General features: G+C 47.7%; 1 protein-coding gene across 1 annotated transcript in view; it reads left to right on the top strand.

The window, feature by feature from the left end:
• Window positions 1-399: 399 nt before the first annotated feature.
• SEPTIN9 (septin 9) overlaps window positions 400-18,559 on the top strand; it is a 260,392-nt gene continuing 242,232 nt past the window's right edge. The window contains exon 1 of the mRNA XM_073312122.2: window positions 400-600. Within this exon, the coding sequence (XP_073168223.1) occupies window positions 579-600 (22 nt within the window). The 5' untranslated portion in view covers window positions 400-578. The remainder of the gene's footprint in view (window positions 601-18,559) is intronic.

Raw genomic sequence — 18,559 nt, 5'->3', positions numbered from 1 at the left:
GGAGATGTTTACACTAATCAGGCTGACAGGCCAGCAATGCACTTTGAACTAGAAACTGCTTCTCCCTAGAACTGGGGTGATCCTGCCCCACACAGACGGGGAGGGGCTGAGTCAACGGCGGTGGGGTGGCTCGGGGCTTAAAGGAAGAAACTCAGGTAGATTTTGTTCCTGGCTGCACAGGTTCAATCTACGGGAGGTTCCAGGCCCAGGAGCTGGCAGAAATATTCTGCAGAGTGCATTTGTGTTTGGAGGGGAAAAGGTTAACCCACCAGGGAGGCTGAGCTCTCCTCCTTCCCCTGCCAATGTCAGCGCAGTTGGAACGGCCCAGAACTGAACATCAGATTAGGAAAGGTGTGTTCTAATTGCTGGGAGTGTGCTGGGCTGCCCCTCCGCTGGAGCTCCGGGTTGTGTGGAGCCAGTGTGCAGGAGGAGTGCACTTCCCCTGGCTGATCCCTGCCTGCGGGAACAACAGGACTAAGCCAGTCACACATCACCCTGGGGATTAGTCGCAGGAGCAACTTGGAAAGCCATCCCGGCACGGAATTTTGTTCCTATGTAACGTCCGCGACGGTGGCAGCATGAAGAAGTCAGTACACTCAGGTGAGCAAAGCGGGCCCTGGTTTGGTGGCTGCCGGGTGTTCTTGCATCAGTCAGCTGTGTGTGTGTACGAACCCAACACTTAAAAATAACAGTATGGCACATACAAGCCCCTCTTGCTCCACTTCTCTCTGTCGGAGGAGAGACGCTGTTTTGTTGCCTATAAATGAAAGTCTTTGATCAATGGAAAAGGCTTAAGAAACCCAGAGCAAACCCAGGGAGGCAGGTTGTGCCAGCCCGCTGGAAATGTCTGTGAATGCAGTTCCTGTGACCCACACGTCACTGTGACAGCACATGCCACAAGGAACGGCAAAGACGGTCATCTTGGAACAAAAGAGGGACTCTAAAAAGCAAAGTGGTGCCTAAGTTACCGGCTGCATTTCCTGTTGTAAGGGACGCTAATAGTATGTGTGCTGTGAACTGAATGAACCAGAGCCACGGGAGGGTGGTGTGGGTCTGAGTCAGTGCCCGCTATCCCATCCTGCTCCACTCCCCAGCTCTACTCCAAGTCAATGCAGGCTCTTTCGCACTCGCTCCTGCGGGGACAGCCATTGTAGGTGAATGGCAGCGGTGGGGCTGCAGCTGGTTACAGTCCTGCCAAGGTCATCTTCTGCCTCCTGGAAGCTGAGTCACCAGCCGAGGAGCAGTCCGATGTTACAGCTCCTCTCCTCTCATCTTCAGCCTTCCCATTAGAGCAGAGCCCTGCGAGCCCTGTGGAAGCCTGGCGTTGGCAGCTTCTGAAAGAGTTGCCAAGCCACTGCTCACAAAGAGCTGCCGCTGGTACAATGTGAGGGGAGTGGCTAAAGTTAGCATGGATTCCTGACACTTCCTGTAAGGTCAAACTAACAAATCGTTGGAATAAGTGATCAGTGGGTGACGGTGAGGGCAAATCCCCTGTGAAAGACCAATCAGTTACCCAGCTGACACGCTGCAGTTAGGGTCCCTGCTAGCACTTAGGCATATCTTCCCCTTGACAGCTGAGTTCCACTCCTGCTGCAGCCAGCAGCCTGTGCCTTTAAATTCCTTAAGCCAAATTCTGCTCACTTACACCCTTGCTACCTCAGTGACTTCAGTGGGGCAGGCTGGATGTGACTGCCTGCAGAATGTGGGCTGTTTTCTACATGCCGGTCTCTTCCAAGGAGCCGGAGTCACATTCCTTGTTGGACCATTGCGTGGGTGAGCTTCTTCGCTGGTATTTCGTTGCTTTATGGAGTGGCCAAAATACTGTGACTTATTGAAGCCACATAACAGCCAACTCGAATCCCTTCTGGGGGCTTGGATGACCTCATAAACCACAGGAGCAAGCTGGATTCAGTGCTTTGTCTTCAGAGCTCCCCAATGGAAATGCCTCGGATTACTCCAATGCTTCTGTCCGTTCAGAACGTTTCTATTGGTGTGTGTTCAGTCTCAAGCTCCCACCCCCTAAAATATATATCTTATTGGTGTCAATCAGCAGACTGTTCTGGTGGTTTTATTCTGACTTTACATGTTGAGACCCATAGCTGGTGAAAGTATTATTATTAATATAGCACCATGCCTTACAAAGCATGTCATTTAGATGGGCCATTGCCTTGGGCAGTTTGACAAGCTAGATATGACTGCTACAGTACAGCAAGACATGGCATGAGGGCAGTCGCAGCGACCACTCTTCCTGAGTGTGAGAAAGCAGGGCAAAAGAAGTGTGTTTCATGGGGGAATGTGTGGAGCATAGAAAGTGGAGGGTTATTTCAAGGGTAGGATCAGGGCATAAAGAAGGTGCAGACACCAGGATGGGAGAAGGGATTCGTAATACCTCCTTGCTCCTAAAAATAATGGGCCAGGTCCTCAGCTGGTGTTAGCTGGTGCATCTCCATTGCAACCACGCTGATTTATCTCTATGGAAGATCTGGCCCAATAGATTTTATGTGAGATGGGCAGCTAACAATGGCAAAACATGGCACACAGACACCACAGAGATGGGCCTGTTAGAAAGGCATAGATAGAAAAACATCTGATGGGTTGCAACCCCTTTCTGATGCCTCCTGACGCCTCCCAAATACTAGACAACACATATGTTCTACTTTGCACAGCAGGGCTGAATATGAGCATTACATATTTTAATCCCATACCTTAAGGAGCCTTGTCAGTGTCCAATGAGCTGAAATTGTGGCTGCTTGCTATTGAAGCTGAGTGTCCTGGACTGTCATGTTTGCTTTGTACTGATGTGTGGTGGGGTAAACCTGAGAGACTGCAAATCTTCTGGCATTAGTGAGATGTGTAGCTCATCAGACTGCCCCAGTGAGCACAATTCCAGATAACTACAGTAGGGTTCGGCTTTGATATTTGTTTAGTACCTTTCATCCAAAAGGGATTTTAGAAACACTTTGCTCATCACAAAGATGCAGCCACTTCTGGGCTGGAACATGGCAGTTGTTTAAAAAAGGAAGGGAAGTTTATATTGTTCAATATAGAGGAAGGTACAACAAGAGGAAGGTTAGGGAGGCAGAATGTAATTGCGTGGGTTGGAATTTGGCCAGGACACTAGGGTTGAAACCCCCACTTACATTCTCACAATGCTTTGGAGACAACTTTTTATTACAGAAGGTGGAGAAAGCGACTAGGGGAGAGGTTGTTCTAGATTTGATTCTGACAGACAGGGAGGAACTGGTTGAGAATTTGAAGGTGAAAGGCAGTCTGGGCGAAAGTGACCATGAAATGATAGAATTCATGATTCTAAGGAATGGTAGGAGGGAAAACAGCAGAAAAAAGGCGAAGGACTTCAAGAAGGCAGACTTTAGCAAACTCAGAAAATTGGTAGGTAAGATCCCACGGGAAGCAAGTCTAAGGGAAAAAAGGGTTCAGGAGAGTTGACAGTTTTTTAAAGAGATAGTATTAAGGGCACAAGAACAGACTATCCCAATGCCAGACACCATCCTGGCTTAATAAAGATATCTTCAATACCCTGAAGCTCAAAAAAGAATTACATGAAAAGTGGAAACTAGGTCAAGTTGTGAAAGATTAATATAAAAAACAACAACACAAGCATGTAGGGACAAAATTAGAAAGGCCATGGCACAAGATGAGATTAGGGACACAAAGGATAACAAGAAAACATTTTACAAATACATTAGAAACAAGAGGAAGTCCAAGGACAGAGTAGACCCTTTACTCAATGCAGAGGGAAAGACAATGCAGAAAACACAGCAATGGCTGAAGTGTTAAATGTCTTTTTTTGTCTCCATTTTCATCAAAAAGGTTAGCAGTGATCAGACGACTAACACAGTGAACATCAGTGTACATGGGGTAGGATCTGAAGCTAAAATGGAACAAGTTAAGAATGATTTAGACAAGTTAGATGTCTTCATGTCAGCAGGGCCTGATGAAATACATCCTAATATACTTACGGAACTGGCTGAAGCAATTTCGGAGCCATTAGCGATTATCTTTGAGAACTCGTGGAGGACAGGAGAGATCCCAGAGGACTGGAAAAGAGCAAGTATAATACCTATCGATAAAATGAGGAATAATAACAACCCAGGGAATTACAGGCCAGTCATCTTCACTTCAGTACCTGGAAAGATAATGGAGCAAATAATCAAACAGTCAGTTTATAAGCACTTAGAAGAGAAGGTGCTAAGTAACAGTCAACATGGAATTGTCAAGAACAAATCATGTCAAACCAACCTAATATCCTTCTTTGACAGGGTAACAAGCCTTGTGGATGGGGGAAGCAGTAGATGTGTTAAAGCTTGATTTTAGTAAGGCTTTTGATGCTTTCTCACATGACCTTCTCATAAACAAATTAGGGCAATATAGTCTAGATTAACCTGCTATAAAGGTGGGTGCACAACTGGTTGCAAAACCATACTCAAGAATAGCTGTCAATGGGTTCATAGAAAAGCTGGAAGGGCATATTAAGTCAAGTCCCACAGGGATCTGTCCTGGGTCCGGTTCTATTCAGTATTTTCATAAATGATTGGGATAATGGCATAGAGGGTACACGTATAAAATTTGCAGAAGATGCCAGTCTGAGAAGGGTTGCAAGCATTTTAGAAGACAGGATTAGAATTCAAAATGATCTGGACAAACTGGAGAAATGATCTGAAATAAATAGGATGAAATTCAATAAGGACAAATACAAATTACTACACTTTGGAAGGAACAATCAGTTGCACACATACAAAATGGGAAATGACTGCCTAGGAGGGAGTACTGCAGAAAAGGATCTGGAGGTTATAATTGATCACAAACTAAATATGAGCCAACAGTGTAACACTATTGCAAAAAAAGCAAACATCGTTCTGGGATGTATTGGCAGGAGTCTTGTACTCAAGATATAAGAAGTAATTCTTCAAATGTACTCAGCATGGATAAAGCCTCAACTGGAGTATTATGTCCAGTTCTGGGCATCACATTTCAGGAAGGACGTGGACAAATTGGAGAAAGTCCAGAGGAGAGCAACATAAATGATTAAAGGTCTAGAAAACACAACCTACGAAGAAAGATTGGGGAAAAAAACTGGATTTGTTTAGTCTGGAGAAGAGAAGACTGAGGAGGGACATGATAACAGTCTTCAAATACGTAAAAGGCTGTTATAAAGAGGAGGGTGATAAATTGTTCTCCTTATCCACTCAGGACAGGACAAGAAGCAATGGGCTTAAACTGCAGCAAGAGAGATTTAGATTAGACATTAGGAAAAACTTCCTAACTGTGGGGGTAGCTAAGCATTGGAACAAATTACCTAGAGAGGGTCAAGAACCTCTGTGACTGGAGGTTGTTAAGAAGAGGTTTAGACAAACACCTGTCAAGGATGGTCTAGATAATGCTTAGTCCTGCCTCAGTGCAGGAGACTGGATCAGAGGAGCTCTCGAGGTCCCTTCCAGTCCTACATTTCTATGAAAAGGCACAGTGGACTTGATCTTGACTGTACATAATCAGACCTTGTGTATAACTCAGCCAAAAGGCTAGCGCTTTGGAGGACAGGATTAGAATTCAAAGTGAGTACAGCTCCCCATAATGTCCTTTTGGGGGCTTGTCTCTTTGCTGATGCGGAAGGAAGAGGGTCACATACTGAATCACTACCATCCGTAGGTTTCTTTGGTGGTCTCCCCTCCAGACCCAAGCCTGCTTAAGCTTATAAATTGGATAGCATTACAAATCTTGGTAGATGTATGGTTTTCTTTTGGGATGGTCACAGGGAATCCCGCTGGCTTTACAAAGAAAGGTTACTGCCGCTCACTGATTGTGCAGACTATCAGGACTTGTTTGACAGGGAAAGTCAGTACTAATGAGAGATGGAAGGGAACATGCCAAAACGGCTCGGCTGAAAAGATGGCCCCTTTCTGCCAGCACTGCAACCCCCAGCACTGTGTTGTGGGATTTGAACTACAATGCCTTCTCGGCCAGAAGCAAGAGTACGGCTGTGAGAGACCAGCTAATGAACGCCCCAAAGCTACGACATTAGGAAGCAACAAGCACGTTTCACATGATTTGTGAGGATAGAGAGGGGCCATGGGGCTTAAATTCAGTCTCCCGAGGTACCAGACTTTGCCCCGCTCCCTTTGACTCCCATTGATTTCACTGGGCTTTGGCTCAGGCCCTGTGTCTGCTGGGCACGCGGTAATGCTTTTGCTGCATCTTCCTGCTGTGGGGATATTCACAGCCCAAGCAGGATTTACATTTTCTGAGGCAGTGTAGGGAAATCATATACATCTGCTGTGGCTTTTGAACTCTTGCCATGTAGGTGTGGTTGGGCTAGAGATCCTGCCTTAGATACTTTATCTCTTACCCATAAACAGACATTCAGACCTTTGTGCTTTAGCTGCAGGCATACACAGCTCAGCCCTGCAATGAGCTGGGCCTGAATATACTGAGGTGGCTGGAGGGGAGAGGGGCTATAAAGGCCTTTGCAGCCGTCAGGAGGAATCTTACAAGGCAGGTTTAAGAACAAGAAGCCCCCACTATGACACCAACTGTAACTCCTCACACTTGTTTTTTCAGATCTGTGGGAAGAAGAGAGTTGTCCTGAGATATTTCAGTTGTGCTGGGATCCTCTCTAGGGGATACTGTTTCTTTAAGGATATAGTGCTCCCTTTTCCATTACTCAGATCCATGTGCATTGCCAACAAGGCAATAGACAAGCAAGGCTCATGCTGAGAGGTGAGGCTGAGGCTTGACGGGGAATGACCTTCAGGTGACCTCCAAGCTTGGCAAGAATTGCTTAAGGAATGTGTATGATGCTGAGAATATTTGAAAAACGAGTGCCCTAATTACCTCCTGAATTACCCCCATGGAACTGGATGTGACCCACCGGTTGAGCAGGATTGGGGGGAAACTTGCACAAAATCTGGGATTTACAAATCTTCCAAAACTTTCCCTCTGTGGCCAATTACACTCCTCATCCTGAACGGAACAGGAACCTCAGAACGGTTCCATCTAAGACACTGCTGCTGCTAACAGGGAGAGGCCTAGGCTTTGGTTGGGCTCCACACAACAGGGGTCTGCCCACATGGATGTGATCAGACCCTTGGGTTGTATACTGTAGCTCTCAATCCTTCTGAAGAACATCTGTGGGTGATCAAGGGGTTTCCTGCTTGTACTGCCACTGTATAAACTATCAGAGGTATAGCCGTGTTAGTCTGGATCTGTATAAGCGGCAAAGAGTCCTGTGATACCTTATAGACTAACAGACGTATTGGAGCATAAGCTTTCGAGGGTGAATACCCACTTCGTCAGATACATGTAGCGGAAATTTCCAGAGGCAACTATAAATAGAAGCATATTTATACCTGTCTCTGGAAATTTCCACTACATGCATCCGATGAAGTGGGTATTCACCCATGAAAGCTTATGCTCCAATATGTCTGTTAGTCTATAAGGTGCCACAGGACTCTTTGCCGCTTGTATAAACCATGGACTTGTTAACAGGGTGCATGCAGAAGAAATACCTGTATAGTTCATTCATGATCAATGTACTTATAATAAATGTAGAGGTTATTGAAAGAGAGCTGTGTTCTGAGCTCTGGATGGGGAGTCAGGAGCTCCAGCATGCTCCAGCATAATCTTGACTTTCACAGAATCATATAACTGGAAGGGACCATGAGAGGCCATCTAGTCCAGTCCCCTGCAGTCAAGGCAGGACTAAGTATAATCTAGATCATCCCTGACAGGTGTTTGTCCAACCTGCTCTTAAAAATCCCCAATGATGGAGATTCCACAACATCCCTAGGCAATTTATTCCAGTGCTTAACCACTCAGTTAGGAAGTTTTTCCTAATGTCCAACCTAAACCTCCCTTGCTGCAATTTAAGTCCATTGCTTCTTGTCCTATCCTCAGAGGTTAAGAAGAACAATTTTTCTCCCTCCTCCTTGTAACAACCTTTTATGTACTTGAAAACTGTTATCATGTCCCCTCTCAGTCTTCTCTTCTCCAGACTAAACAAACCCAATTTTTTCAATCTTCCCCCATAGGTCATGTTTTCTAGACCTTTAATCATTTTTGTTGCTCTTCTCTGGACTTTCTCCAATTTGTTCCCATCTTTCCTGAAATGTGGTGCACAGAACTGGACACAATACTCCAGTTGAGGCCTAATCAGCGCATAGTAAAGAGGAAGAATTACTTCACATGTCTTGCTTACAATACTCCTGCTAATACATCCCAGAATGATGTTTGCTTTTTTTGGAACAGCGTTACACCAGTGACTCATATTTAACTTGTGATCCACTATGACCCCCAGATCTCTTTCCGCAGTACTCCTTCCTAGGCAGTCATTTCCCATTTTGTACGTGTGCAACTGATTGTTCCTTCCTAAGTGGAGTACTTTGCATTTCTCCTTACTGAATTTGATCCTATTTACTTCAGACCATGTCTCCAGTTTGTCCAGATCATTTTGAACTTTAATCCTATCCTCCAAAGCACTTGCAACCCCTCCCAGCTTGGTATTGTCTGCAGACTTTATAAAAAGAAAAGGAGTACTTGTGGCACCTTCGAGACTAACCAATTTATTTGAGCATGAGCTTTCGTGAGCTACAGTCACTTCATCGGATGCATACCGTGGAAACTGCAGCAGACTCCATGGTATGCATCCGATGAAGTGAGTTGTAGCTCACGAAAGCTCATGCTCAAATAAATTGGTTAGTCTCTAAGGTGCCACAAGTACTCCTTTTCTTTTTGCGAATACAGACTAACACGGCTGTTACTCTGAAACCAGACTTTATAAATTACTCTCTATGCCATTATCTAAATCATTGATGAATCGATCCCTGCGGGACCCCACTCCTTATGCCCTTCCAGCATGACTGTGAACCACTGATAACTACTCCCTGGGAATGATTTTCCAACCAGTTATGCACCCACCTTATAGTAGCTCCACCTAGGTTGTATTTCCCTAGTTTGTTTATGAGAAGGTCATACAAGATAGTATCAAAAGCCTTATTAAAGCCAAGATATACCACATCTACCGCTTTCCCCCATCCACAAGGCTTGTTACCCTGTCAAAGAAAGCTATCAGGTTGGTTTGACATGATTTGTTCTTGACAAATCCATGTGACTGTTATTTATCACCTTATTATCTTCTAGGTGTTTTCAAATTTATTGCTTAATTATTTGCTCCATTATCTTTCCTGGTACAGAATTACTGGTCTTTATTTCCTTCTGGGCTGTAATTCCGTAATTTCCGGGGTTGTCCTTATTTCCCTTTTTATAGATGGGCACTGTATTTGCCCTTTTTCAGTCTTCTGGAATGTTTCCCATCTCCTCCATGACTTTTCAAAGATAATTGCTAATGGCTCAGATATCTCCTCAGTCAGCTTCTTGAGTATTCTAGGATGCATTTCATCAGGCCCTGGTGATTTGAAGACATCTAACTTGTCTAAGTAATTTTTGACTTGTTCTTTCCTTATTTTAGACTCTCATCCTACCTCATTTTCACTGATATTCACTATGTTAGACGTCCAATTGCCACCAACCTTCTTGATGAAAACCAAAACAAAGAAGTCATTAAGCACCTCTGCCATTTCCACATTTTCTGTTATTGTCTTCCCCCCCTCATTGAGTAACAGGCCTACTCTGTCCTTGGTCTTCTTCGTGCTTCTAATGTATTTGCAGAATGTTTTCTTGTCTCCTTTTATGTCCCTAGCTAGTTTGATGTTGTTTTTTGCCTTGGCTTTTCTAATTTTGTCCCTACATACTTGTATTATTTGTTTATATTCATTCTTTGTAATTTGACTGAGTTTCCACTTTTTGTAGGACTCTTTTTTGAGTTTTAGATCATTGAAGAGCTCCTGGTTAAGCCAGGGGGGGGTATCTTGCCATACTTCCTATCTTTCCTACACAGTGGGATAGTTTGCTCTTGTGCACTTAATAATGTCTCTTTGAAAAACTGCCAGCTGTCTGCAATTGTTTTTCCCCTTAGACTTGCTTCCCATGGGATTTTACCTACCAGCTGCCTGAGTTTGCTAAACTCTGCTGTCATGAAAGCCACTGTCTTTATTGTGCTGTTCTCCCCCTACCATTCCTTAGAACAGGGGTGAGCAAACTACAGCCTGTGGGCTGGATCCGGCCCCTCAGGGCTTTGGATCTGGCCCATGGGACTGCCCCCAGTGGTGCCACGGGCCCCATGCCACTCTCAGAAGCAGCTGGCACCACATCCCTGCGGCCCCGGGGGAGGGGGAGCTGGAGGGCTCCGTGTGTTGCCCTTGCCTCCAGGCACTGCCCCCCGCAGCTCCCATTGGCCGGGAACGGGGAACCGAGGCTAATGGGAGCTTCGGGGGAGGTATCTGGAGGTGTGGCAAGGGCAACATTCAGAGCCCTATGCCCTTCCCTCCCCCAGGGGCCACACAGGGACGTGGTGCCGGATGCTTCCCAGAGCGGCGGGGCGTGGGGCCAGGGCAGGCAGGCAGGCCCTGGCTGCTGCCACCCCAGAGCCGCTTTAGGTAAGCGGCGCCAGGCTGGAGCCCACACCGCTCCTGCACTCCGCCCCCCAATTCCCTGCCCTAAGCCCCCTGCCTGCACCTTGCACCCCTCCTGCACCCCAACTCCCTGCCCCAAGCCCCGTCACACCCCGCACCCCTCCTGCACCCCAACCCCCTTCCCTGAGCCCCCTCATACACCCTGCACCTCTCCTCTGCCCCAATCCCTTGCCCTGAGCCCCTTCCTATGCATCACACCCCCTCCCACACCCCGCCCTGCCTCCCACACCCCAGCCCGCTGCCCCAGCCCTGCATACAATTTCCCTACGCAGATGTGGCCCTCGGGCCAAAAAGTTTGCCCACCCCAGCCTTAGAATCATGAACTCTACCGTTTCATGATCACTTTCACCCAAGTTGCCTTCCACTTTCAAATTCTCCACCAGTTCCTCCCTATTTGTCAAAATCAAATCTAGAACAGCCTCCCACCAGTAGCTTTCTCCACCTTCTGAAATAAAAAAATTGTCTCCAATACATTCCAAGAACTTTTTCTGTAGCCTTGCCTTGAGCAACCCCCCATGCCTCAGTTTCCTTCTGAGTAGGTGATAATACCAAAGGCAAATAGAAGTTGTGCAGTTTAGTTCGACAGGAAATGATTGGGGAAGGGACTGTGTTTTCCTGTGGGTTGGTACTGTGCCCAACACAATGGGGCCCCAATCCTGACTTGGGCCTCTGGTCACTACCCTAATAGAACTAGGGTCTGATCATTCTGAGATGCTGAGCTGTGATTCAGACCAGTGGGACCGCAGGTGTTTGGTGCCTCTACGAATCAGGCTCCTACTAGATCCAGTGTTTCTGGCTGTACCATGCGGTAAGTATTAGACCCAGTAGGAGAATAAAGATTGGACACTAAGATCATTTGCTTTGGTCCTTGTCAGCTGAGGCCTTGCTGAGCAGAGCAGCATTGATAATGATCAGCTGAACTGTATTTCTCCAGTGGCATGGCATAGCAAGCTTTCACTCCAAGGGTCGGATTTTCCAGAGGCACCGAGGGCCGGATTTCACGTGGTCAGCACCCACAGCCAGGGGCAGCTCAACTACTATTTATGCACCTAATTAAGGGTCACACCTTCAAAAGAGCCAGCTCCCCAGAGGGATGGTGCTAACTGTTTACTGGTGCACAGCAACACCACACAGCCGCCGAGGCTGCAAGCGAGAGAGATTGTTTCCAATTGAGATTAGATGGGGATTTTAGAGGCGCAGAATGGAATTTGGCCAGGCCTCTGAAATTAATGTTCCTCCCCCCAGGGCAAGTGTCATGGGGCTCTTGAGAGCTCAGTTCTTCTCTCCTTTACCCATTGACCCAGCAGACAGTTTGCCTGTATAAAGCCTGGAAAATCTTTAATGACCATGCGCGGTCAGATCTCAGTCTTTAGCTGCAATAAGCGAGTGTATGAAAACAGAATTCAGTGCAAACTACATCGCTGCCAGGGCAGATTAACAAACTGGTGGCATTGTTTCCACCCATCATTTCTGCCAAGAACAGCTCTGCCTGCCACTGTGACGTGCATTCAAACACATTAAAGGTTACCCCATTATTTCTCAGGAACGGTGCCCTTAACCAGTTGCACCATTGGATGCTCAGTCAACCTGACCCAGATAATTGCGTACCCTGGATATTCTGTGCTAAGGCATTCTCAGCAGAATCCCTTTTCTGAGCTATTTAATCTAATCGGTCTGCATTATCTCTTTGTCTATCTAGTATCTTCACTATATTTATCACTGTGGTATCTGAGCAACTAAGAAAACAGATCTGATTGGAGTTATTCTTTGCCTCAGTTAGATCCTGATCCCGAAAAAGGATCTGCCACCGGGACATCAACCCACGTGGAGACCTCTCACAATTAACATGGCTTTTCATGAGCACTCGTTTATTATTGTAGGGTTGCTTGTGAGTTGCTGGGGTTTCCCACCGTGGCTTTTCACTGCAGGGTTGTGTTGAGCCATGTTCATATCGAGTTGTTATTTCCATTATTTGTGTTGCTGTTGCACTCCTGGACCAGGCCCCCATTGTGCTAGGCACTGAACAAACACAGGGGAAAAAAGGCTGCCCTTGCCCCCAAAGAGTTTACACTCTAAATGCATATCTTTGAGCCCTAGTTTGTTATTGTAGGGTTGCAAACAGGTGCTGCAGACACTGGTGTAATTTTTGGGCATGAGACTTTAGAAATACACAAGCCGTGCTTCCTGTTGCAGAGTTAGGCCAATGCTGAGCACCCATAAACAATGCCATGGAGTTTGCAAACCGATAAGGGTTGCGGGAGGGGAAGCTGACAGTCTGGCCTCCCATCCGTGCATGGGGCATTCCTGGGAGTCTAAGGTCCCTGCTGGCCATTGAGTTTGAAATCCTGACCCCGCTGAATTCAATGGCAAAGCTCCCATGAACCTCAATGGGGCCAGGATTTCATCCCAAGTCCTCCCAGCCTGAGGAAACAATGGTGGCATAATTATCTTCCTGGCAACATGCCCAATGCCTGCCCTGACTAGCTAAACTGCCAGGGGAGGAGCAACTAGGCACGGGGTTCATAGCGTGATTTTTTTGCCTTTCATTGTTTGTATTACATACAGAAGTTTCTCTATCGGGTTGTTTTAATTAAAACTCACATAAATGACACCACAAATCGTTCCCCCCCAGAGCTAGGCTTTGCAGGCTGAGCCCTGGAGCCAGTCAGTGAGGCCAGAATGCCTAGCCTAGCTCATAAACAAACGGAGCAAGGCACCCCCCTGCTCTCACCTCCTCCTGGGGGAATGTGGGGAGAAAAGCAGCTGCTGAGCTGGTTGAGGGCTCTTTGAAGTCAGTGGAATGACTCCTAGCGATTGCAGGGGCCTCTGGATCGAGCCTTTGGGGATCACCCAGCCCCACGGCAAGCCAGCTCCTGAGCAGATGAAACCTGGCCCTGGAACCGGCTGGGAATTGTTTCAGGGCTCTGCGCTGGGCATTGTAAATTTCTGTCTGCAGAAACGGACACTTTCCAATCACTCAAGGGCAGCCGTTCGCCATGCGCGACACACAGGAGGTGCTGAGCCACCCCTTGCCAGAGACCCCAGATGTATTAGACTGTAAAAATCTCATGATTTTAAGCCAGTCTCCTGATCGTTTTGGAGCCTGACTCCTGGTTTCTGAACACTGGGGGTTGGCAGTGCCACGCATACTGCTTTGCTTCATACAGCTCCTAATCTGGGAGTCTTTCTCCTGATAATAAAATCCACTGTGTTTACATTGCCCAAGGACCTGAACTCCATCTACTCATATACCATCGATCCTGCCTTAAAGCGGCCCAGAAATTATACAAGCCCCTAATTCTGCCCATGCTACCCTACTACACTCACTGAGGATGCATGGAGGTAACTAGGGACAGAATTTGCCTGTAGACTCCCTCCCACAAGCGTGACCCACGTACATTGGGCCTTTCTCATGGCCTTTCAATGTCACAGACATGCAGTTACTGCCCTTGTTTGGTCCCATCTCCTGATGGTGCCTCATTCACTTTACAAGGCTGAAGGGTCAATCCACATGCATCCAACAGCCTTCCCCGATATTGACTTGTTGCTTGCTCATTTGCAGAGTCCCCGAGGCTTGGCTCCTCCCACTAGGGGGAGGAGCAGAGGGTAGCCTCCTTAAAGACATGATACCCTTCTTCAGGGGAAAAAATGTCCTGGACTGTTACATGGACAATCCCTGAAATTCCCCAGTGCTGGGAGAAGTCAGAGCTTTCCTCCTGTCTATTATGATATTATTTATTATCTACATGAGTGTGGTGATGCACCGATCAGGGCCCCATTGAGTTCGTTGCCATACAAATTCACAGTAAGAGACAGCTCCCATCCCAAAAAAGGCTTACAATCTAAACCCTCTCTGTTCCAGCCCTCTGATGACGTGGCTAATGATGAAGGAGGGTATTGAAACACTTTAAACTTGCTTGGAAATGAGTCAGTTTTATGAAATTATAGGAGGGGGAAAAGCCAGGGGAATGTCAGGAGTTTGTCTTCCCTTAATTTAGGAGCTGCTGATAGTTGTTGCACAGACAAGGAGCTTTGTACTTTATCTTCAGGGCACTGGAAACAAATTCTGTGGCTTGGTTTGGTGAGTCACATGGGCTAACAGAGGCCATAATTTACATCTGTGAGAAAGCTTGTAATCTGAAAGGTCAATCGCTCTCCATACCTGCCCCAAACCCAGACACAAAAGAGAAAACAAATAGGATCCAGTTCCCACAAGGAAAACACTTGCCCATTGTTTCAGGCAGCTGATTAGCCTGTGCCACACAGTCACATTTTCCAGCCAGTAAACAAAAGCTACGCTGCCCTGTCATGTTTACACATGCTGCCTGGCAACGACTTTCACCACTGGAGCTGACAGACTGAAAAGCACACCTCTGAACTTCCTGCGTGACTCACTTCCCCTCCCGCCGCTCCCCCGGCTCTGCCCCTCGGCACTTTCAGCAGTGGTGTTTGTAATTCGTCCTACAATTGCACCTGGCAGCTCCAACCGCTCACACTAGAGCCTGCACAAACACCTGGCAAAAGGCAGTCCCTGCCCCAAAGCACTTTCAAAGTAAATAGACGAGACAGAAACGGGTAGGATGGGAAACTGAGGCACAGAGCAGGGAACTGACTTGCCCAAGGGTGCACCGCGGGACAGTGGCAAAGCCAAGAATAGATTCACATCCCCTGAGTCCCAGCACAGTGCCTTCGCCATGAGCCTATGCTGCCTCTCCAGCTAGCTTTTCAATACGCGATTCAACTTTTAAACACTATTAAAATTCAAATTTAAAAAATGCTGGGAAAAGCAGAACAGATGCGCTTCCCAGCATCCCATTTCCAGCCTGTGTCTGTTACCTCTTAGCATTAAAGTCAGCGACCTTCCCAGCCTATCTCAAAACACTAAGCAATGTCTGACCAGATGGCCCACTCTGATCCCTGCACATTTTCAGGGAGACCCACATTCTTCTCAGTCACGGGTGTGTCATGAGACGCTGCTGTGACACTGGCATTGTATATTGCTAGGGCACTGGCATGGTATGCTCCAAAAACATCACTAAAGTGTGCTGCTGTATTGTTTGTCTTAGCCCCAGGTGATGGGGCATCCACCCCACGCTGGCAGAGACGGGATTAATAGGGCCATAGGGAGGCTGCGTGGGGAGCAGCCAATAGGACAGGGGCTGTGAGGAACAGCCAATCAGGGCCCATAGCAGGTCCATATAAAGGTGAGCTGCCAGATCGAGTAGTTCAGTTGCTGTTGGGAGCCCAGGGAGTGAGGACTGCGACCCTGGAGGGCCGAGAGAGCTGTATGCACCTTGGACTGAGCTCTGGCTGGCTCCTGGGACTGCGCAGTGAAGTGCCCTGAGGTGGGGGTGAAGAAGGTGCCGGGGCCATGGGGAAGTGGCTTAGGGGAATAGAGCTGCATTGACAGAGGTTTCAGAGGAGCAGCAGGAGGTTGCTATTTACAGGGGCCCTGGGTTCGTGCCTAGAGTAATGGGTGGATCTGGGTCCCCCCGACTTGCCACTAGGGAAGTGGCTGGACAGATGGACAGAGATACCTACCCCTGGAAAGGGGAAACACAGACGACAACCTAGCCAGAGGGCTCAGTAGAGAAGAGGATGCTGTGGTCCTGGGAGCTGAGAGAGGAGCCACAGGCGGGAGCAGAGACGGTGCCAGTGTTCAGACTGTGGACATGGGCGTCGGCCTTGAGCTAATCCCCAGCACGACCAGGAGGGGGCATCAGTCTGGCAAGGAGTGCTTCACCTGTGATACCCCATTAGGCATCCTTCCAAGGCCCCAGGATTGCTCGCCGCAAAGACTCTAGTGTGGGTGGACTGCTTCAGTGGAACCTAATGGCTGCCATACTGATGCCAATATGTATTACAGTGATGTTGGCAGAATATGCTGCTATCACATCGGTGTGCCATGTGGCTATGATGTTGGCATGGCTTCCAGGGCATCAGCATGGTGGGTGGATGTAGCATTGGTAGGACAGTCCGCTATAGCACTGGTATGCTTTGTTGGCATGGTATGAGATAGTACTGGCAGCTCATGGTACATCAGCTGCTATGTTATTGGCCGGGCATGCGATTATAGCATCGCTTTCCCTTCCAGCTAGTGGAAAAGTTCTGCCGTAGCTAACATGACATCCTGATACCTCTCAGGAACCAGCTCACAGAGCAGGGAACTCCAGCCCAGCAGTAAGTTACTGCTTGTACATAACACCAGGCAATTTAATGAGATGTCAAATAAAGAAGAGCTGCAGCCAAAATTGCTGTTTAGGAGGCTGACTGGGTGTGTAATCCCCCTCCGGGAGCAAGGTCCTTGTTCCTGCCTTCACCCTGCCTGCCCTGAGTGAACCGGACAAAAGGCATCACGTCAAACAAGGAAATATGGCTGTGGGGAATAATTCCCTGATGAGCTAATGGCAGACGGGTAAATGTGAGGCAGGGAAATGGAAGCAAATAAACCTTCACTTCTTTTCTTCTTCGCTCCTTTCTGCTGCCTCTTGCATGTCCTGTCTTGCCTGAACTCCAGCTTAGCTGTGAGTTTCCATGCACTGCAGCTCACAGACACAGGCCCAGTCCTGTTCCTCTTGAAGTCAACTGTAAAAGTCCCATTGACCTCAGCTGGAACAGAATTGGACTCCGTGAACCTCAGCCGGGGCATTGCTTGCCATCAGTCACTCATTGGAAGCAGAGCTATTGACTACAACACAGTAACTGGCTCTTCCTGAATGATCATTATGTGCCCCCTTGCAAACCACAACAGACAGAATTAGTCTTGCAGCCCAAAAGGGCTTTCCCATTTGGGGCAGAGTCTGTGGAGATGGAGAAAACTTGGCCTCTTTGGCGAAGGGAAAGAGTGACCCTCTAAAGCTTTCTCCCAGCAGGTACAAATGGAAAGTCTCTTCTTTCTTTTTGGGGAGCTCTTTGGTGGCTGACGTGAGACGGTGGTCTCCGTCCAGTGCAGCCACCTCTCTCAGACCACTGGCCAGGCCACAGACTGACTGGGCCAAGGAAACTGAACTCCCTTCTCATCCCTGGAGGCAACTCCTCCATATTAAGGCTGAAGCTTATTGGTGTTGGAAAACTTGTGCTGCCACCTTCTGTGCCCAGTCTCTTCTCTGGATAGGTGGACTTTGGTCTCCGTGGCCGCTGGTCTGACACTTTCACCAACACCACTTTAAGAAAACATTAGGGGTTTTTCCTTCCTCCCCAGCTCCAGCATCCTCTGGAAGAAATCCAGGACGCCTGTGCACATATAATCACCGTGTGTGCAGTTTTCGTATTGTAATCAGAGGCAATCAGTCCAGTCAGAGAAAGGCAGCACAGTCACTAGTGAGTAAACGCTTTCCCACGCTTGCCGGAGATGACCTTATCATGACAAAGGAGCCCTGAGACACCCTTTGAAGTGCTTACACTTCAGATGAGGATTCATTGCGGCCTGGGAATCTGCCTCCTGCTGTGTAACTCATCATCCTGGCTAGAGTTGGTGACAGGACATCACAGAGTTTGGGAAGGCCTTTCCTAGTGCTCATGGTGGAATCAATGCCTAATCCAGCTCTGTGGAAGTAGGAGTCGTCTAATCACAGCTTGGGTTCTGACTTCTCAATTATAAAGCACCCTTTGCCCCACACCAAATGGCTTTACGATCTATGGGTCACACAGCACCAGTGAAATGCAGCCACTTCTGGGGTGGAGGGCAGCACATGAGTAGGGAAGAGGAAACTTTTGGCCAATAGTGGCAGATTACAACCCTGCTGTTTATATAAAGTGTCAGGCCATGCTGAGCAGCCAGGACCTTAGTTGTAAATTCTTGTTCAAAAGACACCCTGTATGGTACTAAACTTAGCCATCTTGGAAATCTGAAGGGCTTACTCAGAGCTGCTATGACTGGGGCTTGTGATTCCAGCCCAGACTGGTATTTCCAAACTGATGTTTAGAGCATCCCCTTCCAGTTTTTCTACAGGCACAACATTAAAGTGAAAGAGCCTGCAGGCTCCCAGCGAGGTCCGATGACATCTGGGTTCTAG

This window comes from Lepidochelys kempii, chromosome 14 (assembly GCF_965140285.1).
Source record: "Lepidochelys kempii isolate rLepKem1 chromosome 14, rLepKem1.hap1, whole genome shotgun sequence".
NCBI lineage: Eukaryota > Metazoa > Chordata > Testudines > Cheloniidae > Lepidochelys > Lepidochelys kempii.
This window is presented reverse-complemented; position numbering and strand designations above follow the sequence as displayed.